Source organism: Loxodonta africana, chromosome 2, assembly GCF_030014295.1.
Source record: "Loxodonta africana isolate mLoxAfr1 chromosome 2, mLoxAfr1.hap2, whole genome shotgun sequence".
Classification (NCBI taxonomy): domain Eukaryota; kingdom Metazoa; phylum Chordata; class Mammalia; order Proboscidea; family Elephantidae; genus Loxodonta; species Loxodonta africana.
The window spans coordinates 66,717,954-66,744,661 of record NC_087343.1 but is presented as its reverse complement, the minus strand read 5'-3'; the positions used below and the strand labels follow the sequence as shown (position 1 = coordinate 66,744,661).

General features: G+C 35.4%; 1 protein-coding gene across 3 annotated transcripts in view; it reads right to left on the bottom strand.

The window, feature by feature from the left end:
• The window catches only part of KIF2A (kinesin family member 2A), a 79,302-nt gene that overhangs the window by 3,707 nt on the left and 48,887 nt on the right, over positions 1–26,708 (bottom strand). For 2 of the 3 annotated variants that reach the window (XM_064272388.1, XM_064272378.1), the window contains exons 8-19: positions 24,900–24,954; positions 24,336–24,498; positions 22,250–22,340; positions 22,052–22,115; positions 21,399–21,490; positions 21,058–21,200; positions 20,531–20,735; positions 19,729–19,839; positions 18,669–18,736; positions 13,128–13,278; positions 7,389–7,490; positions 1,721–1,856 (exon numbers count right to left, since the gene is read on the bottom strand). In XM_064272388.1, coding sequence (XP_064128458.1) covers positions 1,721–1,856; positions 7,389–7,490; positions 13,128–13,278; positions 18,669–18,736; positions 19,729–19,839; positions 20,531–20,735; positions 21,058–21,200; positions 21,399–21,490; positions 22,052–22,115; positions 22,250–22,340; positions 24,336–24,498; positions 24,900–24,954 — 1,381 coding nt within the window. Of the gene's footprint in view, positions 1–1,720; positions 1,857–7,388; positions 7,491–13,127; positions 13,279–14,183; positions 14,298–18,668; positions 18,737–19,728; positions 19,840–20,530; positions 20,736–21,057; positions 21,201–21,398; positions 21,491–22,051; positions 22,116–22,249; positions 22,341–24,335; positions 24,499–24,899; positions 24,955–26,708 lie in introns of all 3 variants that reach the window. The other variant, XM_064272391.1, reaches the window with a different exon arrangement.

Below are 26,708 nucleotides of genomic sequence, written 5' to 3'. Positions count from 1 at the left end.
ACAGGAGTAAGTACTGTATTACACGCAATATGGTACACAGCTTTATGGGTCTCAGCAAGGCAAGTCTTATTTCGTAGCAATAACTCAGTATGTTTCCTTGTGGTCTTTGTTGTCTGGAAACACAGAATTAAATGCAACGTCCAACTAGACCAACAGTTTCATTACAGATTCCTGAAAATACCTATTTTTATCTTTCAACAGGCTTCTGTTCTTTTTAGTACAATTTTAATTTATTTCAATTCATTTTGGAATATACGCAGGCTGTATATGTATGTAAAATATGTACACTTGTGTCCAAAAGGAAACTGTCAGTCTTATTAAACTATAAAACCGACATTTCTCTCAATATTAGGATATTCCCACCCCTAATTCCTGTTTTATCTTTTTAAGCTATGAAATTTAATATTTGAATTTTTTTTTTAAAGAAATGGCTCATTTTTTCATCAGAGATTGTGAATGGAATGGGGAAGATACCATTTTTACTAATATTTTAAATACACATTTACATATTCTATGCTACTATCATGTACTGATTCAGACTCTAATAAGAATAAGAAACAGATAAGCAAATTGGCAAAGGCAAATAACAGGTGTAAAGATAAGAAACTGTAATAGTGGTTCTCAACTGACTGTGATTTTGCCCCTCAGGGGACATTTGGTAATGTCTAGAGACATTTTTGGTTGTCACAACTGGGGTGGTGTTACAGGTATCTCATGGGTAGAGACCAAAGATGTTGCTAAGCATCATACTACGCAAAGGACAGCCTCCAACCCCAAACAATTACCTGCCCAATATGTCAATAATGCTGAGGTTATGAACATTTAGCCTATATAACCTTCAGAAAAAAAAGAAGATACAAAGTTGGAACCTCAATTTAACTCCCCTCTTCAGAAACACAATGATGTTTAAAAAGTTAACTTTTCTGAAAACTAGAAAGGAATTTGAGAATTCATGATTTGAGGCCTGCTAATATAGCTCTCCAACTTCTTATATTAATAACAAAATTATCTCTGGATGGTTAAAAAAAAAAATCCTATGAAAGGACTGAATAATATCTTGATAGTAATTTACTCAAAGTTGTGAATATGCTAAATATACATGGAACCTGAGAAAATTAAGGAAAGGAAGTCAATTAAGTTGAATGATACATATTATAGAGGAAAAAAATCAGAATGCATTATATCCTGGGCAAGCATAACAGAGCCAAGAAGCTGCTTTAGTGGCCATTTCAGCTACTTCCCTTCAAGAGCAAGGTAAAAAAGGAAGTCTTCCTGAAAGCTTCTACTTAATTTTCTTAAAACAAGCGTTCAAAGATGGCAACATGCACAGAAAGAAAATGTAGACCAGAGGTTATAGAAAGATGATCCTGAATAGTCCTAATTCAAAGGAAATAATTCTTTAAAAAGCACTGGCCTACTTAAAGATCTGAGTGTGCGTGTGTGTAGAATTTACTAATTTGTTAAAATATCTTTTCTTCTTTAATAATAGGATAGCCTTCTCTTAAGAAAAGATTAAGATAAAAATCAAGACAACTAGAGAGAACTGCAAATGATACTCCATGTTTTTTAGGGTATCTTTGTCTTCATATCTTTGGAAAGAAAACACTAAATGGTGACCATAATTTTCACTTCAGAAGTCCTCTTGCAATATGAAATCCTCCCACTAATATACATACAAATACTAAGCAAATTTCAATCACTAAAATGAAAAAACAATTACCCCGTAGCTCAGTTAAAATGTCTATTTTTTGCTCAAGAATAGCTTCAAGTTGTGTGGCGTATGAATCTACATCGTAGTCTACTTCTTCAGTCATTTCTAGGAGAGCTTTTTCATCTTCTAACCATCGTATAGATTCCTAAAGGAACAAAAAATTAAATAACCCAGTAAGTCTCTAGGTTAAGGCAGAAACCAATTTACAAATTTTGTTAAACATAAACATCCTTACCATGGCATCCTCTAAAATATTAATAAACATTAAAGATTTCTATTTATAGATAGTAAAATTAAGGAGTATTTCCTTCATTCGAACACAAACACACATGACGGGCCATGCAAGCTGACTTAATTTTCCTGCTTTTATTCTACCTTGGGTTCAGCTTGTGGGGAGGGAATGACTCAAACACATAAATATCAACGAGCAAAGTAAGTGTCAAAACCTCAACAGCTATCCCTAAACAGGCAAAAAGGGAATAATAAAGCTACGGAGCAGTATGATGGGGCTATAGGGTCGCTATGAGTCAGAATCGACTCAACGGCAATGGGTTATAGTAACCTAGTTTGTCGTACTGTGCTGGCTTGTGTGTTGCTTGTGTGTTGCTGTGATGCTGGAAGCTATGCCACTGGTATTCAAATACTAGCAGAGTCACCCACGGTGCACAGGTTTTAGCTGAGCTTCCAGACTAAGACAGACCAGGAAGAAGGATCTGGCAGTCTACTTCTGAAAGGAATTAGCCAGTGAAAACCTTATGTTTATAGCAGCGGAACACTGTCCGATAAATTGCCGGAAAATGAGCCCCCATGTTGGAAGACACTCAAGAGATGACTGGCAAAGAGCTGCCTCTTCAAAGCACAGTTGACCTTAATGATGTGGATGGAGTCAAGCTTTTGGGACCTTCATTTGCTGATGTGGCCTGACTCAAAATGAGAAGAAACAGCTGCAAACATCCACTAACAATTGGAACCTGGAATGTACAAGGTATGTATCTAGGAACATCGGAAACCATCAAAAATGAAATGGAACACATAAAGATCAATATCCTAGGCACTGGTGAGCTGAAACGGACTAGTATTGGTCATTTTGAATCAGACAATCATATGGTCTACTATGCCGGGAATGACAGCTTGAAGAGAGATACCATTGCAGTCATCGTCAAAAACACCATTTCAAGATCTATCCTGATGTACAACGCTGTCAGTGATAGGATAACATACATACGCCTACAAGGAAGACTAGTTAATACGACTATCATTCAAATTTACGCACCAACCACTAGGGCCAAAGATGAAGAAACTGACGATTTTTACCAACTTCTGCAGTCTGAAATTGATCAAACGTGCCATCAGAATTCACTGACTGGTGATTGGAATGAAAAAGCTGGAAACAAAGATGGATTGGTAGTTGGAAAATATGACCTTGGTCATAGAAACAATGTTGGAGATCACATGACTGAATTTTACAAACTCAACTTCATCGCAAATACTTTTTTTTCACCAACATAAACGGCAACTATATACGTGGATCTCACCAGATGGAATACACAGGAATCAAATCAACTATATCTGTGGAACGAGAGGATGGAAAAGCTCAATATCATCAGTCGGAACAAAGCCAGAGGTCGACTGCAGGTCAAACCATCAATTACCTGTATCCAAGTTCGAGGTGAAAGTGAAGAAAATTAGAACACCTCCATGAGAGCCAAAGTACAACCTTGAGTATATCCCACCTGAATTAAGAGACCATCTCAAGAACAGATTTGATGCGTTGAACACTAATGACCTAAAACCAGACAAGTTGTGGAATGACATCGAGGACATCATACATGAAGAAAGCAAGAGGTCATTAAAAAGACAGGAAAGACCTAAATGGATGCCAGAAGAAACTGAAACTTGCTCTTGAACACTGAGTAGCTAAAACAAAAGGAAAAAAAATGATGAAGTGAAAGAGCTGAACAGAAGATTTCAAAGAGCAGCTCGAGAAGGCTAAAGTATGATGATGATGTGTGAACAGCTGGAGATAGAAAACCAAAAGGAAAGAACACACTCAGCCATTTCTCAAGCTGAAAGAACTGAAGGAAAAACTCAAGCCTCCAACTGCAATACTGAAGGATTCTACAGGGAAAATATTAAATAACACAGGAAGCATCAAAACAAGATGGAAGGAATACACAGAGTCACTATACCAAAAAGAACTGGTGGACGTTCAACCATTTCAGGAGTTAACATATGATCAGGAACTGCTGGTACTGAAGGAAGCTGCACTGAAGGCAATGGCGAAAAACAAGGCTCCAAGAGTGGACAGACTACAAATTGAGATGTTTCAACAGACAGATGCAGCACTCGAAGTGTTCACCCATCTATGCCAAGAAATATCAAAGACAGGTACCTAGCCAACTGACTGGAAGAGATCCATATTTATGCCTATTCCCAAGAAAGGTGGTCCAACCAAATGTGGAAATTATCAAACAGTATCATTAATATCACATGCAAGCATAATTTTGCTGAAGATCATGCGAAAGCAGCTGCAGCAGTATATGGACAGGGAGCTGCCAGAAATTCAAGCCAGATTTAGAAGACGTGGAACCAGGGATATCACTGCTGATGTCAGATGGATCCCAGCTGAAAGCAGAGAATACCAGAAAGATGTTCACCTGTGTTTTGACTATCATAACAAATCACGGATAACATTATGGAGAATGGGAATTCCAGAACACTTAACTGTGCTCAAGAGGACTCTGTACATGGATCAAGAGGCAGTCATTCTAACAGAACAAGGGGATACTGCATGGTTTAAAGTCAGGAAAGGTGTGCGTCAGGATTGTATCCGTTCACCATACCTATTCAATCTGTGTGCTGAGTAAATAATCCGAGAAGCTGGGCTACATGAAGAATAGGGCATCAGGACTGGAGAAGGGCTCATTAACAGCCTGCGATATGCAGATGATACAACCCTGCTTGTGAAAGTTAAGAGGACTTGAAGCACTTACTGATGAAGATCAAAGACCACAGGTTTCAGTATGAATTACACCTCAACATAAAGAGAACAAAAATCCTCACAACTGGACCAATAAGCAACATCATGATAAATGGACAAAAGACTGAGGCTGTCAAGGATTTCATTTTACTGGGATCCACAACCAATGCCTATGGAAGCAGCAGACAAGAAATCGAAAGATGCACTGCACCAGGGGCAAATCGGCTGGAAGAAACCTCTTTGAAGTGTTCAAAAGCAAAGATGTCACCTTGGGGACTAGGGTGTACCTGACCCACGCTATGGTATTTTCAATTACCTCATATGCATGCAAAAGCTGGACAATGAATAAGGAAGTCCAAAAAAGAACCGATACCTTTGAATTATGGTGTTGGCAAAGAATACTGAACATACCATCAACTGCCAAAAGAATGAACAAATCTGTCTTGGAAGAAGTAAAACCAAAATGCTCCTTGGAAGCAAGGATGGCGAGACTGCGTCTCACATACTTTGGACATGTTGTCAGGAAGGATCAGTCCCTGGAGAAGGAAATCATGTTCGGTAAAGTAGAGGGTCAGCGAAAAACAGGAACACTGTCAATGAGATGGACTGACACAGTGGCTGCAACAATGGGCTCAAGCATAGCAGCAATTGTGAGGATGGCACAGGACTGGGCAGTACTTCGTTCTGTTGTGCTATGAGTCAGAACTGACTTGATGGCATCTAACAACAACATGGTAACCTAGAACTTGTAAGTTGTCTGGAATTAACATATCAGTTGGGGGCCTAAGAGTGGCGGGGCCAAGAGTTAACCCTAACTTCTGGATACTAGCTCTTCAATATTATTTTTACTATAAGGGACCACTAGGTAGCCAATTTCAGGAACAGTCAAATGAAGCCACTGAATAGTAGCTACTTACTGTTCAGAAATGCTACAAGGAAACTTCGTTTTTTTTTTTTTTCTTTTAACCAATTTTAAATACGTGGAATTCATGAGTTTCATTTTCTAGCAATGTCATAAATCATATATATTGTTAACAAAGTGAGATTATTGTGAATCAAAGAGTTTTTTGGATATGAAAATGGGTGCTTTGTGGCTTTTTAGGATAGTTACAGTCTAAACTTTCCAAACACCAATGCACTTTAATGGCTAATTAAAACTAGACTGTGTATCACCAGGCAGAAGTGGTTAACCTATGTATAGGCATCTGTTGGAAAGTGTGTGTGTGTGTGTGTGTGTGTGTGTGTGTGTAAAAATTAGAAAACATACACACACACCATAATTTTTTTCTTATCCTTCAGCTATACACTTAGTTTTTAAAAACAAAACCCTATTTTGAGAAATAACAGATTATAGTACGGAGTAACAGTTATGTGGAATTGTTATAAGAATACTAAATTGAGAGTCAGAACACCCAGTTCTGCAAGCAACAGCTGTGAGACTCTTGTCTTTTTGTGACTTTACTGCAATACTTAAGCCTCTAAAGAGATTCTACTAATAAGGACTTAACTCTGACAGTTTTAATGAATGTACACCCTATTAAGAAATAGTGTTCTCATATATTTGAGCCCTTCATACAGGTGCTTGAATGATCTAGAGCTGACGAGCACCTTAATATTTGCTGACAGATAAAGACTTCTTCAACATCGGAGAAAGAATACAGTAAGGAAGACTGAGGTTTTTTTTTTCCTCAGGAAGTATCCATACTACAGGAAGTCATAAAAATCACCTTCTAGGATATTTTCTTTTTAAAAAAGGGTGAATAAAGGAGGATCGTACAGTGCTTTTAATAGATAGAACACAATAGCATAAATAGTAAGGAGTTACCGCTACAGGCAGGGACACAACAACCCTTACTCAGTCTGTCACAGACAGCTCAGTCATAGCACTAACTCTGCATGTCCTGAAGCAGTCGTCTTTTTTTTGCAAAGACTGACGCTTCTTCAACTGCTAATACCCTTTAGAACTTCTTACTGCTGTCAAATAAACTGGCCTAACATGAAGAAAACGGTAGTGGGCCTGAGAATCTGACCACACCTGAGGCCAAAGACAGGATGATGACCAGACCAAGAGGGACCACCTGGGGCCTGATGCTGACTTAGCCTCAGGAGGCATGATGTAATCTATCATGGCCACCTGGTGAGGCCAATAAAGCCCCTGGCAGACAGTGGCTCACATGGTGCTTAGCGGATGGTGATGGCAAGCATCTGATGCTATAAGGGTAAGCGCGCCCTCTGGGGGACATGGAAGTTCTGTGCTGAGATCCCTCCCAAACCTTGCCCCGTGTGTTTGTATCCTTTTTCTGCTAGATTAAAGATAGCTCCTTTCCCTGGGGTTTGTGAGTTGTTCTAATAGATTACCAGACATAAGAAACAGAGGAGCAGTGCTGCCTACTGCCCTAGCCTAGGGTGAATAGGGATGAGAAAGAAAGGGCTGCACGGAGCAGCTGGGGTGTGAAATGACCAGGAAGAGGAAGCTTAGATTTCTGCAGGATGTAGTTGGCATGTGGAATGATCACAGCCTCCCTAGATTAAATTGATACAATTAGTGCAGCTAGCACGGTTAGCTAGAGAGAACCTTGACAGACAGTGCAACACATATAAACAAGTAGTTTTTAGAACAGCAGGATATCTGAAGAATTCTGAAAACTTTAATTCATTTAAAGAAACATTTTGATGACGGGTATTGTCTGACTTTACCTGGAACACTGCCCTGTGATCTTCTACAACTTGTTCTTCCATTTCTACCATTTGTGAGACAGCTTCATGGAAAGTAAACAATTGTGGAGAAACCTCTTCTTCCTTAAAATAAACACAGTTGAAAAAGATAAAGTTTGCACTGTCATGTTATACAGGTAGTTTTTCAATACCACTTGCAAAACTGTCATTTAGAATTTGAAAAAGTTTAAATGGCAAAGAGTACTAAAACACACATGAAAGGCAAAGCCACAATTTCTATGAGTCAAAAATATTTAACACTCAATAAGATAACCAAAATTTAAGCATATTAAGTAAGAAATTTAAACCCCTGGCTTTATTGCAGAATTACACTAAAAAAGTAATCTCTTTTGGATTTGGAATAGTGGAACTTTTCAAAAATACATTTATTGCCAGCTACAATTATACTCAAACATTCCCTCAGTATTGTCTACTTTTCAAAAAGGGATTGTCATTGTTTCAGTTACTTTATTCTCAACCTTAAAATAAAATTAACTACAAAAGCAAAGAAGTTTCCTGAATAAGCCAAACATTTCGAAGGCCAGAGTAGCAAGGGTGGGAGCTTGGGGACCATAGTTTCAGGGGACATCTAGGTCAATTGACATGGTAAAATCTATTAAGAAAACATCCTGCATCCCACTTGTTGAGTGGCGTCTGAGGTCTTAAACACTAGCATGTGGCCATCTAAGATGTATCAATTGGTCTCAACCCACCTGTAGCAAAAGAGAATGAAGAACACCAAATAACACGAGGTAATTATGAACCCAAGAGACAGAAAGGGCCACATAAATCAGAAACTACATCAGCCTGAGACCAGAAGAACTAGATGGTGCCCGGCTACAACCGATGGCTGCCCCAACAGGGAACACAACAGAGAATCCTTGATGAAGCAGAGCAGTGGGATGCAGACCTCAAATTCTCGTAAAAAGACCAGACTTAATGGTCTGACTAAGGCTAGTAGGACCCTGGAGGTCATAGTCACCAGGCTGGAACCATTCCCAAAGCCAACTCTTCAGATAGGGATTGGGCTGGACTAATAAGATAGAAAATGATACTGGCAAGGAGTGAGCTTCTTGGCTCAAGCAGGCACGAGACTATGTGGGCAGCTCCTGTCTGGAGGGGGACAAAAGCTGGCTGAATGGACATTGGAATACAGGGTGGAGAGAAGGAGTGTGCTGTCTCATTAGGGGGAGAGCAACTAGAAGTATATGAAAAGGGGTGTATAAACTCTTGTATGAGAGACTGACTTAATTTGTAAACTTCACTTAAAGCACAATAAAAACAAAAAAAGAATTATAAATAAAATTTAAAAACTCAAAAAATAAAATTAAATTAACTACAATTTATACACACACGCACATACATAAATGTTTTCTCACCAGAGGAGAGATATATATAGACAATTCTTTTATGACTGTGACATTCAAATTAATGTTCCAAAGGACTGTTGTTGTTAGGTACCGTTGAGTCAATTTTGACTCATAGTAACCCCATATGATAGAGCAGACTGGCCCCATAAGGTTTTCTAGGCTGTAATCTTTAGGGAAGCAAATTGCCAGGTCTTCCCCCTGCAGAGATGCTAGGTAGGTTCAAACTACTCACCTTTTGGTTAGCAGCTGAGTACTTACCCACTGTACCACGAGAGCTCTTTTCTGGAGGACTACCTCTTACTAAAATATTTTTCAAAATTGGGAGACCCAGACCAGGGCTAATTTGCATGATGACTTTAGATAAATGTTTCAAATATTCACCTCAGCTAAAATACATTATATACTTGACATTATAATCTTAGAAGCTAAACCTGGTTCTTTAACATCTTACGGGAAGAATACTGTCTGAATCTATATAAATTAAGCAAATACAACTTAGATAATATAACCATAAGAAAACCCACAAGGAGGGGGAGAAAAATGATGAAATGGATATACTTTATAGCAAATGGAAAAAGCCAATTAACACAAAGCTCTGGCTCCTACAGGTGGAGTTTCATCACCTTCTGTTCTAAAATAGTATATTGGAAGTGCTACTTTTACTGACCCAGAATATATGATTGCGTGTATTTCATGGATGGTAGGAACATAGTTGATGATTTTTAATAAAGCATTTGATAAAGTCTTGTGAAATCTTAATTTCATAATTGCACTATACGATTTGCTTATCAGTTTTTACGGGTATCTCAACAATTCACAATTTTACTTCATTAGTAAGAAAACCACACAAGTATACAACATATCCACATTTTGACCCTACATTTAGTCAAAACTTCTCTGGACTAGCTATCTTTTTTGGGCTTCTTTCCTAACCCCCGTGTCTAATGAATTATTTTATTTCCTCAAAATGTGGCTCTAGTGATAAAGACAACCAGGTAGAAGTATACATAAAATTTTTAAATAACATTTGAGTAGGAAAAAATTATTTTTCAAATAAAATACACGATTCTAAATATACATATATATGCGTATTTTTGCTAAATTAAACATTATAAGTCAACATCTCTTTCATTAATAACCTACCATTACTAAAGGTGTATATAATCAAGTTGGTCAAAGAACTTTTTCATCTTTAGGAAAAGCTGCCTTTTATCAGGGCACGTAGGTATTTGCTCATATTCTCTAATAAACACACGCACACTCAATACACCTTTACTCATTTTATCTGCCCAGCTCATCTCCTAATCCTAAGAATGTCCTCTTTCTTCCCTTGCTTCAAGATACTATGCAAATTTCTATCCCTTCCATGCGGTATACTGATAATACTTTTTTCTATACAAATTTCTTCTACTTCTGGAATTCTAAATGCATTTGATTATGCTCTCATTTGTCTACCTATGAGTTTTATCCCTAGGACATGGCCTAGACTATCCCCTTTTAACCTACTGTTGAGACTTAATATAGTAATGAGAGTATGTACCCACGTCCCCATACTTAAATAAAGGTTAATGGTAAACTATCATCTTAAGATAGTTCCCTGGGGGTGGTGGCAAAGTTGAAGAAATTCACTCTCTCTCAAGCAGAACTCATGATGTTATGCTTAAAGCCTTTGGATTAGCTTTTGTCACCTAGTCCAACTCTTCAAATAAAGAAGCCCTGCAGATGCAAGAATAAAATGGAAATAGGGAGTATCTATCTTCTGCTAGTTTTCACACATCTTTGCAAAGCACCATATCTAGATACAACTCAGAGTTTAAGAGATTCCAAGAACAAATACAATCTCCTTCAAAACTTTTGGGGCAGGGGGATGGACTGAGGCCAGAAGGTCATTTTTAGTTTTTTAACTTCTATGGTTCAAAGTTTAGAATTCTCATTTTAAACCAGGTGCTATAGATTGAATTGTGTCGCTCACAAAATATGTGCTGTAAATCCTAACTGCTGTACTTGTGGTTGGAAACCCTGGTGGCATAGTGGTTAAGTGCTATGGCTGCTAACCAAAGGGTCTGCAGTTTGAATCCACCAGGCGTCCCTTGGAAACTCTATGGGGCAGTTCTACTCTGTCCTACAGGGTTGCTACGAGTCAGAATCGACTCGATGGCACTGGGTATACCTGTGGTTATAATCCCATTTGGAAATAGGGTTTCTTTGTTATGTAAATGAGGCAGTACTGGTGTAGGGTGAGTCTTAAATCAATCTCTTTTAGGATATAAAAGAGTAGATTAAACAAGGAAGCACAGTTGGGGGAAGACAGATGCCAGACCACCTCACCAAGGAACAAAAGATGAAAAGAGGCAAGGACCTTCACTCAGAGTCAACAGAGAAAGGCTTCACCTAGAGCTGAACTCTGAATTCAAACTTCTAGCCTCCTAAACTGTGAGAAAACAAATGTGTTTGTTAAAGCCACCCACTTGCGGTATTTCTGTTATAGCAGCCCTAGATACTAAGCTACCAGGTTTTCTCAACTTCAGCACTACTGACATTCTTTGTGTCTGGTTCTGTTATGTGCATTGTAGGATGTTTAGTTGCAACCCTGGCCTGTATCTAGTAGATGCCAGTATCAATACCCCAGTTGTGACAACTAAAAATGTCTCCAGACATTTTACCTCAGGAGGCCAAATCACCCCTGGTTGAGAACTAATGACCAATGCTTCAACAATAAACAGTGATTTGGAACAAGGTAACAAAAAGTACTATGTTCATTTGTTACTCCAGGATATTTTGGATTTAATATCTGCTAGTTAGTAAGTATTAAAAGACCCTTGATGGCACAGTGGTTAAAGCTCTTGGCTGCTGTCCAAAAGGTCAGCAGTTGGAACCCACCAGCCCCTCCAGGGGCGGTGGTGGGGATGTGGCAGTCTGCTTCCGTAAAAATTTACAGCCTTGGAAACCCTATAAGGCAGTTCTACTGTCTTACAGGGTTCGGTATGAGTCAGAGTTGACTTGACAGCAGTGGGTTTGGGTGGTTAGAGTATAAAAACTAGCTAACGACTAATTGTGAGGTAATCTAGGGGTATGCTTACATTAAATACCATGTTTATAAAGAATATTTTATTGCAAGTAGTTTAGCTGACATAAGATTTGGCCATGGAACAAAAAAGGCCCAGATTTTAATCCTAGCTTCAGCACGTAAAAATTAGAAGGATCTTGGTCAAGTTATTTAACCTCTTAGAATATCAGTTTTCTCAGATATAAAGTAGGGATAATGATAGTATCTATCACAGAGTTATGAGCATTAAATAAGACAATAAGTAAGATGCTTAACAAACACTTATATCCCATAGTAAGCAATTAATAAATGCCACCTTTTATCATTATGAGAAAATTCTTACAATAGGATTCTTAATGGAGAAAAAATGATATAAAACTATATAAAAAACAAACACAAACCAAACCAAACCTGTTGCTGTCAAGTAGATTCTGATGCATAGTGACCCTATAGTACAGAGTAGAACTGCCCCATAGGGTTTCCAAGGAGCAAATGGTGGACTCAAAGTCCCAACGTTTTGGTTACCAACCGAGCTCTTAACCATTATGCCACCATGGCTCCATAAAACTATATAGAGTATACATTTTAAAATAAAGTTAAATAACTACATGCTTCAACTTTTACATCACACCCCTCTTCCCAATGTATTAAAAGTAATTACATGAAAACGAGTATTGTTGTGCTTTTTTGTTATTTCTTTATACCTTTCTATCATTATACAATTGGCATGTATTTTATTACTATTTTTTGAGTAACTGGTGAATCAAGTTTTTAAATTATAAATATCACTAAATACTTCAAACATACAGAAAAACAGCCAGATTTAACAAATATTAATGTTTTAACATATTTGACTTTTGATCTTTCTTAAAATAAATTACTGATATAGTACAGCATATTTTAAAAACATATGAATGTCTACAGTTTTTTTTACATGCGATATACTATGTATATAATTCTCTAACTTGTTTTTTCCACCAAAATTTTAAAATTTCCAAATTTTAATATCAGTATTAAAAAAAAAAGTTTGGATCATGAGTCAGCAAACTTTCTTAAAGGGCCAGATGGTAAATATTTTCAGCTTGTGGGTCATATGTTCTGTCCCTGCTGCTATAGTGATAAAGCAGCACAACAACATATAAATGAGCATGGCTGTGTTCCAATAAAGCTTTGTTTATAAAGATACAGATAGCTAGTCCACAGGTCATAGTTTGCTGACCCCTTACTTAAATGATAGTTTTCAATTATTCAGTTCCACTACTGATAAAATGAAGTAAGATTAGACGTTACAACTATGTCACTCACATTTTGTTCACAAAGAAGTTTTAAATCATCTCTCTGAGGGGAACTCCCCACACCCCACTGTGTCTCTAAGTCATCAATCTGACTTGGTGGATGGTGCATTACTGGACGAACATCACCAGCAGCAGTTGGATCCACAGTCAATTCTTTCACCCTATAAATATATAAAAGGCATCTGAAATTAATATAGGCTCCTGCAGAAAAACAAGAAATATCAGACTATTCAATATGAAGTCAATTAACATATTGATGATGTCAGCTTTACAGGTCAAGTTTACCTGAAATCTGTGGATATACTAAGGGGATGTTTGGGTATATATTTTGAAATTTACCTAGGCAACTTTATAATTAGTTTAAATATAATTACTAATGCAAAATTAAAAATGAGAATTAGCAAAGTATATAGATTCAGTATTTTAGGGAAAATAAGAGACAATCGTTGCTATTAAATTATACAAACAGAAAAAACGTTAACCACGTAATTTAGATCAATGAATGGATCACTGCTGAAATCAGAGAATCTCATAACCCTTTGCAGATTTTTGGTGGTCATAATGCTCAATTAAAATAGCTGCATGTAATTATATTTGTTATATATATAAACATAATAGAACTTAACGTATAAGTTCTACTATTTAAAAAATGTTTACCTGTTATACTTAAATTTACACATTTGGGTAAGGGTATGCTTTCTATGTTAAGAGGATACTTGTTATTTGCTGGCAGACAAGGAAAATTATAAGATCACACAGAATAAAGGTAAACTTCATTTTAAACATAACACTTTAACTTTTAGTGATAAATACACAAAAGTGATATCATCCTTGAAATATATAAAGGCAAACAGGAAGCCTAAATACTAAATCAACAGCTTAAAGCAAAAAAATTAATAAAGTACATAAAAATGCAGATCATGCAGTACAACCACCACCTGCCAAATGCAATGGAAATGAAAAATAAAATGGCTCAGGACAAAAGAAGTAAATAAAATGTTTTATACACAACACAATTCAAAAGAAACTGTTAGAATAAACATCTTATATATAGAATGAAGTAGACCTGGTAATCGAAGGAGAAAAGTCGTCATACTCATAAGAAGGAGAGAGATCAGGGCGACTGCCACTACCCTGTGAGAAGGGAATGTCTGATGGACTAATTCCAAACTCCTTTACTCTGCAGCACCAAAACAGCAACAAATTAAAAGAAAACGCTCTTGTAAAAACAGCAATGTACATTTCAAGTTTTCATTTAGTATTCATTTTAATTTGTTTAGAAAGAAAATCAATACTGTTGTGATTTAATGTATTTAGATTATTCATCCCCTGGCCTTATAGTCCCAAATCCTTCCTTCCTTTCTATTTTCCCCTTGTCTCATAATTCTACCTGGAAGTTTAACTCGGCTATCGTCTAAATTTGAAATGCCCCTTATATTTAACTACATGACCATTCAATCTATTTCCTCCTGCAGTTGATACCATGAATATTCTGTTTATTAGCATTAGTATGTCATCCAGACTCTTGCAGTCTCTTAAACATGACCCAGGAGAATTAAGCCTCAATGTCTTAAAGGCATCCATTGTTTGTAATGAACTAACTTCTCTCCTATTCATCCAGAAAGGTACCAACTATGAAGCATCCTTAAGAGAACTGAGAGAATTGTCAGTTACTTACACAATTTTGTGTTTGGTGATTTAGATGAAGAGCCCTGGTTAAGAAAGTTGCCTAAGCCTTTGGCAATAAAATTTAAATTGCTTTTGCTACCATCCATAATAGTTTTACTTAGCCAAATTATGGCGTTTCTGTTCCCATCTTTGTGATTCCCTATGTTGCTTTTTGGCCAACCCCATTTCACAATAGTAGGCAACATTTATCAAGTGCTGGCCGGGTATTATGACTAGCAATTTTTAGGCGTTATGTTATTTAATCCTTATAAAAACCTTGTGATATTATTATCTCCATTTCATAGATGAGAAAACTAGCTCAGAGAAATAAAGTCTCTCTTACCCCAGGTCATTCAATGAGAATATGGCAGACCCAAGGATCAGCTCTAGGTATGAGTACAAACCCCATGCTATTTAACCACCTCAATATACTAAGCATATTGTTTCCCTCCTCACTTCTCTCAGGATGAGCTATAAGAAATTTCTGTTTTTATAAGTAAAAAATAGTCAAATACCAATACTTTTGCATAATTCAAACTAATATATTTCTTCTACTTACAATCTTTCTCTGACCTATTAGTATTTACTGTCAAAGGCTCAATACTAGATTCATCTGCCATTCATCTTTTATAATCACTTTATAAAGCTTTTTCATGAAACATGTTAACAAATCTAAATTTCTAATACTGACTTAACTCTTTTTACTCCCAATCCCATTTCTTACCTGCTTCAGAATCTCCTAATTTAGACAGTCCATTACTTCCTATTTACACATTTTTCCTCTATTCAAAGCCCTACTGCTCAAGAGTATATACAAGAATTAGAGTCTTCAAATATGCCCTTAAAAAAACTCTTAAATCACTCTTGCATCCAAAATCCAATCATTCTAACTTCTTCCATTACCCAAAAATAATCCTCTCTGATTCAGGATAAAAACCCACCCATTGCCATCAAGTCAATTCCGACTCATAATGACCTTATAGGACAGAGGAGAACTGCCCCACAGAGCTTCCAAGGTGCGGCTGGTGGCTTCAAACTGCCAACTTTTTGGTTAGCAGCCAAGCTCTTAACCACTATGCCACCGGGGCTCCTCTGATTCAGAATAGAGGCTACTATTTGATTTTTTAAACACATCTTGGACTTGTTTTGCCTAGAGACAAACCACTCCTTCCACTCTGAAAGTTTCTCCCACTACTCTCCTCTAAAATATCTCAATTTTGTCATCTGATTACAAATTGACTTGTCACCTTATTGAAATCAATATATATTACCATAAATAATTTCCCAACTCCCACAAGCCACTTCTAAAGTATACGATTCTAAGAATTCAAAAGAATACTGTTTTCACATCTAACTTAATTTTTAAAACCAAATTGCTAACTAAAATAACAATAGGAATAATTACTAATACACTTAATGTATTCCACACACCATGCTAAACATTTTACAGAGATCATCTTTTATCCGCAAAACAATGCTTTAAGATAGACATGATTACTAATCTTCAGATTTTAAAGGTGAGGAAGCTGAGGCACAGAGAAGTTAAGGAATCTTCCTGAGGCCCTGTTGCCACTAACTGGTGACGCAAGTATTAAAAGGCATTTTGACTTGATAACTAAAACTCTTCAATCACTATTCTGAGTGTTAAAAAGCAAAGAATTTTAAACACTAGAGATATAACCAATTTCCCAAAAGTGTATAAATTTTAATACTAGCATAACCTCAAAATGCACATTCAAAATAAATGTTTATCCATTTCCGTGATAAGACAACCAACAAAGCTTAATTTTTAAATTTGATGCATGTGGGTATGTTATTCAGAATTATTAAAACAGGAGAAAATTTTGACCAGTTTTCTACATGGCCTAAATAGGGGGAGATAGATTTAATATTAAAGAAGAACAACTTCTGCCTGACTGTTTAAAAATAGTGAGACAGAATTATTTGTCCCAGATGGTCAGCCATATTATAAGTGAATTATATTATGATAACAAATCAGAACATTTTACATGGACCTAAATGAACTAGAGGAATGGCCAGATACAGTATTTTCACAATATTTGAGAGGTTTCATAACATGGAGGGTTTTTGTTTATTTTACTTTAACCCTAATTTAATTTTCACTCTTCACGAAGCTGTATCACATTCTCAAAACTTCATCTTATTAATGAAACAAGTAGTTGAAATATAACACCATCACCTAGGAAAAATTCAACATGAAACTGTGTTCTTCTAAATTTTACAACATGTCAAGATTCTACCGTACTAAACTGGTCCTCATCTCTCCCATGACAATTTTGGAAGTTTTGTGTAGACACAAGCATTTTAATGTTAAAATACACCATACCAAAATGTCCATTAAAAGTAATACAATAAGCCTTTGCAGCTATGAACTTATAATTCAAAGTTTAAAAAGGACTAAATTTAGAAAATAATTAAAATTCTATTACATTTTAAAAGAAGCTATTATATTTTAATGCCTTTTTACAAAATGTCAACAGGTTTATACTTTCCAACAGTTTTTATCATTAAAAAAAAATATTCCGGACCACAACCACCACAGCTTCTACCAGACTGAATCCAGTACAAATAGATGGTGCCCAGCTACCACCACCAACTGCTCTGACAAGGATCGCAGTAGAGGATCCTGGATAGAGCTAGATAAAAATGTAGAACAAAATTCAAACTCAACAATAACAAAAAAAAAGACCAGGCTTACTATTCTGACAAGACACTGCAGAAAACTTGAGAGAATGGCCCCCGTATCTCAGTAATAGTCACTGCCGAGGTTTACCCATCAGCCAAAGATTCAGGCCCATAAAAACAAAATGAGGCCAAATGGGCATATGAGCCCAGGGGCAAGGACAAGAAGGCAGGAGGGGACAGGAAAGCCGCTAATGGGGAACCCAAGGTAAAGAAGGGGCTAGTGTTGACATGTCGTGGCGTTGGCAACAGATGTCACAAAATAATTTGTGTATTAATTGCTTAATGAGAAACTAGTTTGGTCTGTAAACCTTCATCTAAATTAAAAAAAAAAAAATCTTCAGTTGAAACAAAAGCAAAACACAGAAGAATAAAGGATATGATTTAATTTATGTAAAGTTCAAATATAGCTACATGATATTGCTCAGGCATGCACTTGTAGGTAGTAAAACAATTTTTAAAAAGAGAAAAAAGAAAAATTATTTCATACAAGTCAGGACAGTGGTTACATCATGACAGGAATTGATGGATTTGGGCATATTATTCATGATTTGTAAAGGGGCACACTAATGATCAGGAAGGGGACCTTCTGGTGGCTGGCAATGTTCTATGTCCTGATCTGGTGACGAGAGTTTTTACTTTATAGGTGTTCATTAAATTGTTCATTAATGTCTTGGATGCGTTTCTGTATACATTTTGGAAAAAGGCTAAAAATAAAATTTCCATAATGATTAAAAGAAAGAAATAGGACAAATTCTTGTGTTCAGTAAAATTAAGAGAATCTCCACACTAGAAATGGATTACAAAGAGGAATTTTATCTCTAAGTTCAAGTTACAAATGTACTGACTTAGAGTCTTAATAAGAGAATTTACATGTGATTTAAATGTAATACAATATTATGAAATATAACTTTGTGAAATGAAAAGAATATCATTTTCTAGGATAGAAAGACTAATCCTACTAAAGATATCAATCCCCTCCCAAATTATACAACACAGTTTCAAATATTTTTAGAACTTGACAAAATGATTCTAAATATCATCTTAAAGAATAACACACAAAAAATTTTTTGGAAAATTTAAAGAACAATGCAGTGAGATTTGCCTTATCACATATTAAATCATACTCTATATGACTCTATTTGCTTCAAATTTCAAAATGGAGAACCATCTCTCATACCTATTTGCGTATCTTAATGTATTAAGAGTATTTTCACAGGATGCCATCCCTGGAGAGATTGTGGCAATCTATGGGAGAAAAATTCAAAGGTAAAGAAAACATTATAAATGATCAAAACGACAACACCGACATATAGTTCATTCCGGTCTTAACACTGATATCTAAAAATAAAGATTAATGATATCTGAACTTCAAGATAATTTGCTATCTCACAGTCATGATTAGATTAATTACAAACTTCGGTTAAAACAAACAACTCTCTGAAGGTACCAGAAAATGATCAAATCCTGGCAGAAAATGGAGGAGGTCAACACCTAGAAGAAGGGAAGAGCACAAATTGACTGGCCACCCCCTCCTCTTATTTTTTTTGCAGCTTTTTGCCTGAGGGCAAACTTGACAACAAAAACTTGATTAGAAAATTGCAGTAGTATTTGGTTAAGAAACCAAAGGACAGAGTTGGGGAGAGGAGCCAACTACTGTAGCTGAAGTGAAGGGAAAAGTCCAGAAAGGTGAGAACAGCAAATGAGGGATCTCAAATTCTACATATTAACTATTCACTGCCCAAATCTCTGGCTGACCCCCAAACTAGAACTCCAAACAACATAGCTAAGTCTAAAAGAAGTAAACAGAGATTTAATTTCAGTTGTAGACTACTGCAGAGGAAATAAGAGTTTGAAGTTTAGCTGAGTGAGCTGTCGTTTAAAACAAAACAAAAAATCAATCATCTTCACAAGAACAGAACTGAGTCTCTATAATGTATTCATTCATAATGTCCAAAATTTCTAGACATACAAAGAAAAAGGAAAGTGTAACCCATACTCAAGAAAAAAGACAATCAATGGTGACCAAGGCTCAGGAAGCCCCAGATGTTGGAACTAGCTGAATGCATGACAACTGTAATATAATCCTCTCCATCACACTCACAGGGACCTCATCTTAAGTATCACTATATGTCTTAAAATAAAAGATTCAAATGATTGTCAATATATGTCATCATTTTCCCACAAATGCTGTATATGGTCATTCCCTTGGGAAAAAAACAAAACCAAAAATAACTTACCATGCAGGTGCGGGAGTTCTCACCTATGAATGAATCTCTCAACACTTGAGTGAGTTTGCTTGCTCGGAAAGGAGTGTGAGGTTTATTTCTACCTAAGGCTCTGATGCACTCCTGAAAACGAAGAAAGTAAGTCTCAGATTAGGCCTCTTATAAAGAGTAATCTTAACATTTTTAAAGGTGTCTCTGACCAGCTCTGAAAATTCTACTAAAAGTTTTATAGCTTATGAAAGATGTTCCCGTAAGCCCTAATTCAAGAAAATGAAAAAACAAAACAACAACAACAAAAACCCTAGATCATTATTCCAAAAGATGCTTATGGAGGCTCTGACTAGTATTTAGCAGTGACAGGCAATAACTAAAATCTTAAGCTTTTAAAGTGGCAATCCAAAAGAAAAAGCACAATATACTTTATTACAGTTCTTCCAACCTTTGGTTTTCTACTTAAGAAACAGATATACAGCCTGGCCTAACTTTTTGAAAGTTGTTCCACATTTTTTCTGAGAAGCTATTTCTTAGCTCAGTTCTGTGGTTCCTTGCCCTCCTTAATCAGAGTCTGACTAATTACGGTCCTTTGGAATCTCCCTCAGTAGCCTGTCAACTCACAGATCCCTTAGCTACTCTAACCTAAAATGAATGAATAATGTGTGCAAAGAAAAATACTGGGTGCAATATAAATCTACAGCTAAATATAAACTAAATTTTGATAGCCTCTCTTACACACTGGACAAAACAAATATTCTCATTTTGTGGCTGAGTAAACAATAAAAGAGAAAGACCTTTTACAATAAAATGTTTAATTTACCTTGAGTGCTAAAAGGCTTTTATTAATTTCAGCACCTTCAAGCCTAGTTTGCCTGTCTGCACTCGAAGTATCAGCTCCTCTTTCATTTCCAGCCAAATCAATGAGAGAAAATTTGCCATGTAGTTTTCCTTTCCTCCTAAGAATAATCTGAAACACTGCATGGCTCCGAGATGAATGCGCATTTGCAGATGTCTGACCGGATGTTCTACAATGTGATTAAGGAAATTTTGACATATGACAACTTCGATATACATATTCATATTGCAGTATTTTCATTAAAAAAAGTTTCATCATTTAAATACAAAAGAAAGATTTTGAGCTAACAATACTTTCAATTTGTAGTATGATATCCATATAATAGATGTCGCTCAAACGTTACATGTACAACTTAAGTTTTTATGAACAAAGATTTTTACTTCCAAGGTGCACTGACTAACACCTTCATTTTGTTGTTATACTATATCAAGGAATCTAAGACTGATTAGGAAATTAAGTTTCCCTTTCTTAATTAAAATGAGAAAATTTACCTGCAACTGTTGCCTATGTCAATGAGTTTCAGAACATCTTCAACACATTTGACTTCCCGTTCCTGTAATCCCACCACTTGAACCTGCTGTTTTCCATCTTCTAGCACTCTTAATTTTGTTTTCCTGTTCAGCAAGTCAAACACCTGCAAAAAACCATGTTAAATTAGCTAACTAGTTTTTCAGAAAAGAAAGAATCAGTTCTAAAAAATGAGTCAAAGGCTGAAATTTTTAAATTTATAGTAATGCTCAACATTAAAGCTGAAAAGTTCCAAAGCACATTTTAAAAAATCTCCTAACAAATTTTAATAAAATATTCCAGTACACATAAAAAATTTACTTACTTTTCCACTATAAATTTCAAAAAAGGTTGCATATACTTGAAGTTCTAATTTCTTATAGTTTGGCTTCTTTAGCATTAAAAAGACATCTCGTGCTGTCAAGAATTTCAAATACAGAAAATTGTTAAGGTAATAGATATCTTTTAAAAGCAATTCAAATTTCTTCTTTTTAGAGAAGTTAATGTCTTGAATGAAAATAGCAATAATGAAAATAAAGACTGAAATTAATTTTAAAACAAGACTAGTAATTGTTCTTGTTTACATTTTTTAAGGTCCAGATGTACTTCTTTCACATTCCAAAAAAGCATGCTACTACTTACTCTTCTAAATAGCATAAAATTATAACTGGTCATAATAAGGTTACTCTTGTAACCATACGAAACATAACTTCTCACAATTCAACTGTTCAACAAATACCCCGACAATGTGCCAGATTACATTGTCACAAATATAATCATGATTTCTGTCTCCAAAAGCTTAATCCCATAGTTCTTTTCAAGCAATCTGGTAACCTGTAATTAATATGATGTGCAGTAAGTATAGTATTTGCGGGTGCTCTTAAAAACCTGGACAATATTTCCAAAAGTCTTATTTCAAAGCCACCTGAATAAAATCCAGTGAGAATATTGCAAACTATATGTAAAAACAACGGTTACCTGCTAATGCATAAATGCCTTTAGAACAATCTTGATTCTTTCCTGAAAAGTCACCACCCATAGTCTATATGTTAAAAAGAAAATAAACATTAATAGCTGTTATTCAGGAAAAAGTCTTAAGAATTGAGGTCTTAGAATTAAGTTATAAGAAAAATAACGTAGCTTCACACCAGGAAGTAACTTCAGTGAATTACTTACATGGGTTTTTCCACTTCCAGTTTGCCCATAAGCAAAGCATGTAGCCATTCCTCTTTCAAATATAGTTTCCACTAGTGGTCTAGCTGTAAACCTTAAAATTAAATGCATCTGTCAGAATTTGCTGTCAATATTTAAGTTAAACAGACAACAACACTAATACCAAGTCTTACAAGCCACAACTGAACCCAATAGTTTATGGAAAATATTAATTAACTATATTCCAGAATTGTTTAAAGCATATTTAAAGCATATGATTTCATGCAATAATTCCAAAACAATGGTTAACAATGGTGATGGGCAAAATAAAAATATTAACTGAGTTATGACTTACATAGAGGAAAGTGGGAAAAGTTTTAAGAAATAATAAAAAAACAGTAATATTAACAAGGCAAGTAAGACATGTATGATGAAACCAAATATTCCTCCTCCTCCAAAAAAAAAGGATCCCCTTACAATTTCAATCAAAACAGAATCAAGAAAGTGATAATTTCAATAGAGAAAAGCTATTGGAGGAAAAAAAAAAAACTTGCAAAAATGTTCTCTTGACTATTTAAGAGAAAAATGATTAAGATTTGCTGGAATGTGGACAAGTAATTTTTACATATAGGAAAAGAATATAAATTATGTTTGTAAGATTTTGAGTTCTGAGTTGACAGTCTTGACTCAGAAAAAGGATGACAAAATACTACGGCTGTGTGAATTATTTTTCAATCGTGTTGGTACAATCCACCAATACAGTTAAAAAAGAAGGGGGCAGGGGGGACAACAAATACTTCTTCATTGAGCAGAGCACTGAAAAGTATGATAAGAAACAAATCTATGTTTTCTACAGGCTTTAACATAATGTAAGTGGAACACTGTATATAGTTCTGCTGATTTTTTAAGGATACAGTAAAACTAAAGAATACAGAAAAAAAGGAGAAGTTCTGATTAAACAGAATTAGAAACGAGTCTGCATCTGCAGGGCAATTAGACAAAAGTATGTGTAACTTCTCAATCTAAAAAAGTTAAGGATAAGATTAATACTGGCATACATATAGGGTGAGACAAAGTGTTTACTAAATCTAGCAAGTAGACAGAAATATACCTTAATTTATAATGATTTCTTGAAAATGATTATGGAAGTCAAACAAGTATTTTATGAGGCAGGAATGAAAGCAGAGGAGGGAGTGAGGGGGAAGAGAAGACTGTTCTCAGAAAGCTAAAAAATATTATCCAATTTAATTCCCTTTTTAAACACATTCTTCACAAAATTTCTAGTATTTCATATGTTCTTTAACTTTGTTCACTTTCCTTACAACTGAACTCTCAGTTTACTACCTTAAAGCCAATGAAGTTGGTCTCAACAGTTTCATTCTTAATACCTTCAATTCTTAGTAGTCTTAATAACTGTTTAATTTTCTTACATCCAGTCATTTTTATATGATAAAAGGGCAACAAAACAGAGCATTGAAATAGTTGCAAAGATAGTTCCATATAGGTTAAGATAGCAATGATGCTAAACTTGTTAGAAATATTTGGTAACTGATGCATGAACATGTATACTGGGCATAAAAATTTGGGATATCAAAGTATAATACATGTAAGTTTGTACTGTTTATAAACTGAATACATGACCTTATAAGAATTTCATGCACTAAAACTATCCCAAAGCTTTCGGATGATAAAAATTAGGAAGATACAAGTAGATTTACAGAACTTACCAAGTATTTTCAAAATTTTTTAATAGTACAAAGAATTAAAAGTGAAAGACAAAAGTCCCTCTCACCACACCCCATTCCCAAAGGTAACAGAAATGTTAACATTTTCTAGACATGGAAATTTCTTATCCATAAATATGGCATGTGTGCATGTGTGTATAATATGTAAAATAAATCAGTAATGAAAAGTAATTTTTGGAAGCACTAAAGAGAACAAGTCTTAATATTCATACAGCATTTATTATATTTTCTTCTTTGTTTAAACTCAGAATGAAAGAGTAATACACTTCTGGAGAGAGATGCTGAAATCAATGTAAATTTTACGGTAGTGATAAATGAATGCAAGGGATAAGAACGAAGTTCTGATTCAAAAGGAATTTACCTACCTGTAAACCATTTCATTAGGAGCTGAGTCATCAAAGGCATAATCAAAACGAAATGTTTGGTTTTCTAGGTACCTTGTTAAATCTACTTTTTGTTTTGGCTCATGTACCATCACAACATCTTTACTAGGGATTGTGATTACATCAAGATCTTTCATTTGCGTTTCTAAAAGAATAAATGAAAACCAATGTCCAGTAATTTGCACAGCATTTGAATTAATGTACAAAAATAATTTTAAGTAGTAAGAATTTAGATAAAAGTAATCAGTTTTTAAACATAAAGATATGCCCACAGATATGCTATTCAATAAGACAAAATATCTCAACAATGAAGTTAAAAAAAAAAAAAATTAAGATTTCTGTGAAGCAAGAACCAAGAATGGCAATGACTCAAAGTAACAACAAATCAATAAATGTAGCCATAGAAATCTACCTAATGGTTATGTACAAATGAAAGAAAACGATATATATCTAACTCTTTCAAACCAATGTAATTTATGCAACTATCAAGATACATTACAAATAAGATAAAATTAATCTTTTATTAGAACTCATTAAGCATCATACCTTTTTTATTGAGCGGTCGTTTCCTTACACAAACACATATTCTGTGTTCATCAATCTATGAAAAATATTTTAGTGATTATCAGCGGTAACAAAATATGGAAAAATCAATCATGCAATATTTCCTCCAGTGGTTTTAGGAATTTATGCATAACATAAATATGATAAGCAAACTTAGAAAACAAATTAGCTCACACAACTTTTAATGGTGTTACACACAATTATTTCTAAAACTCTGAGTGCAATAGACACTTGTTTATTTTGTTATTTGGTAAACCATCAACCTTAGTAAATAACTTTACAGAGGGTCTGGTACTACTGTTGTTCTTAGGAGCATAAGGTTCATGTTTAAGAAGCTATCTTACGTTTTTCAACGAATAATTAGTGTATACAACTATTTGTTGAACTTGGTAGTACCGTGTACAACAGATGTAAAAATTTCTTCCAAGTGGTCTATTTTCAGGTTGATTATAGGGAAAGTTGTCAGCAAAGGTAACCATAGGCAAGAAACATAATTCCCAAAGGATTACTATGCAAAATAATTTATACGATTTTATAAATGTGCCAATTCTTACACATCAATATTTCTTCATAAGATGTATGTTCTCAATACCTGGCTCCTTTTAATAATAGAATAAATATCATAAAGCAAGGATGGGAAAACTATAAACTACAGGCCCAATCTGGCCCACTACCTGCTTTTGTAAAGTCTTACTGGAACACAGTCACACCCCTTCATTTATGTATTGTCTATGGCTGCTTTTGCACTACAGTGGCAGAAGTGAATAGCTGGGACAGAGATCCCACAACCCAGAAAGCCAAATATATATTTACTATCAGGTCCTTTCAGAGTTTGCAAATTCCTCTCCAAAACAATGAGCTCAGATGTAATAGGTTAAACACATGGAGGGGTATCAAGGCCTAAAATATACGGAATACAAGTGTTAAACGATTCTCTTAAATTCCATATAATACATCGGTCTAACACAAACATATCTTGCATAACCAATGTTGTTGTTGTTAAGTGCTGTTGAGACAATTTTAACTCCTAGTGACCTCATGTGATGTAAGAGAACTGCCCCAAAGAGTTTTCTTGGCTGTAATCTTTATGGGAGCAGATCACCAGGTTTCTCCTGTAGAGCCACTGGGTGGGGGTTTGAATCGCCAACCTATCAGTTAGCAGGCAAACACTTCAGCATTTGTGCCATCAGAGCTCCTTGTGTAACCAATAAACCAAAACTCAAACCCACTGCTGTCGAGTCAATTCCGACTCATAGTGACCCCACAGGGTTTCCAAGGCTGTAAATCTCTACGGAAGCAGACTGCCGTATCTTTCTCCTGCAGAGCTGCTGGTGGTTTCAAACCATAATCTTTTAACCACTGGGCCACTGGGGCTCCTGTGTAATCCATACCTTCTGTAAACATTACGTTAGATGGGTTATTTTTCCCAAGTACCAAATACTCGCAAAAGTATTCCCTGTCCAATAAATTCTCATTCTTCAACAAAGAGGAGTTGAGTAATGGGACAGCAGAACATTTGTCAAGCACTAGGTTTCTGGTCTATGGCAGCCCTCGATAACTATCATTTTAAAAGCCAGGATAACATTTATTTCACTTATTTTAAAATAACAAATCAATTAATAGTAAAGTTCATTGGAATGATGGTGGGATCTATAGCCCAAACCTGGAACTGAGAAAATACACCTGGAAATGAGATCAAGGTGTAAGTGAGGATCGGAAAGGAAACAGAAGATTGTTGTCTTCTGACAACAATCACTTTTACTGTGGCTCTGCCCTTCCAGAGACAGGGAG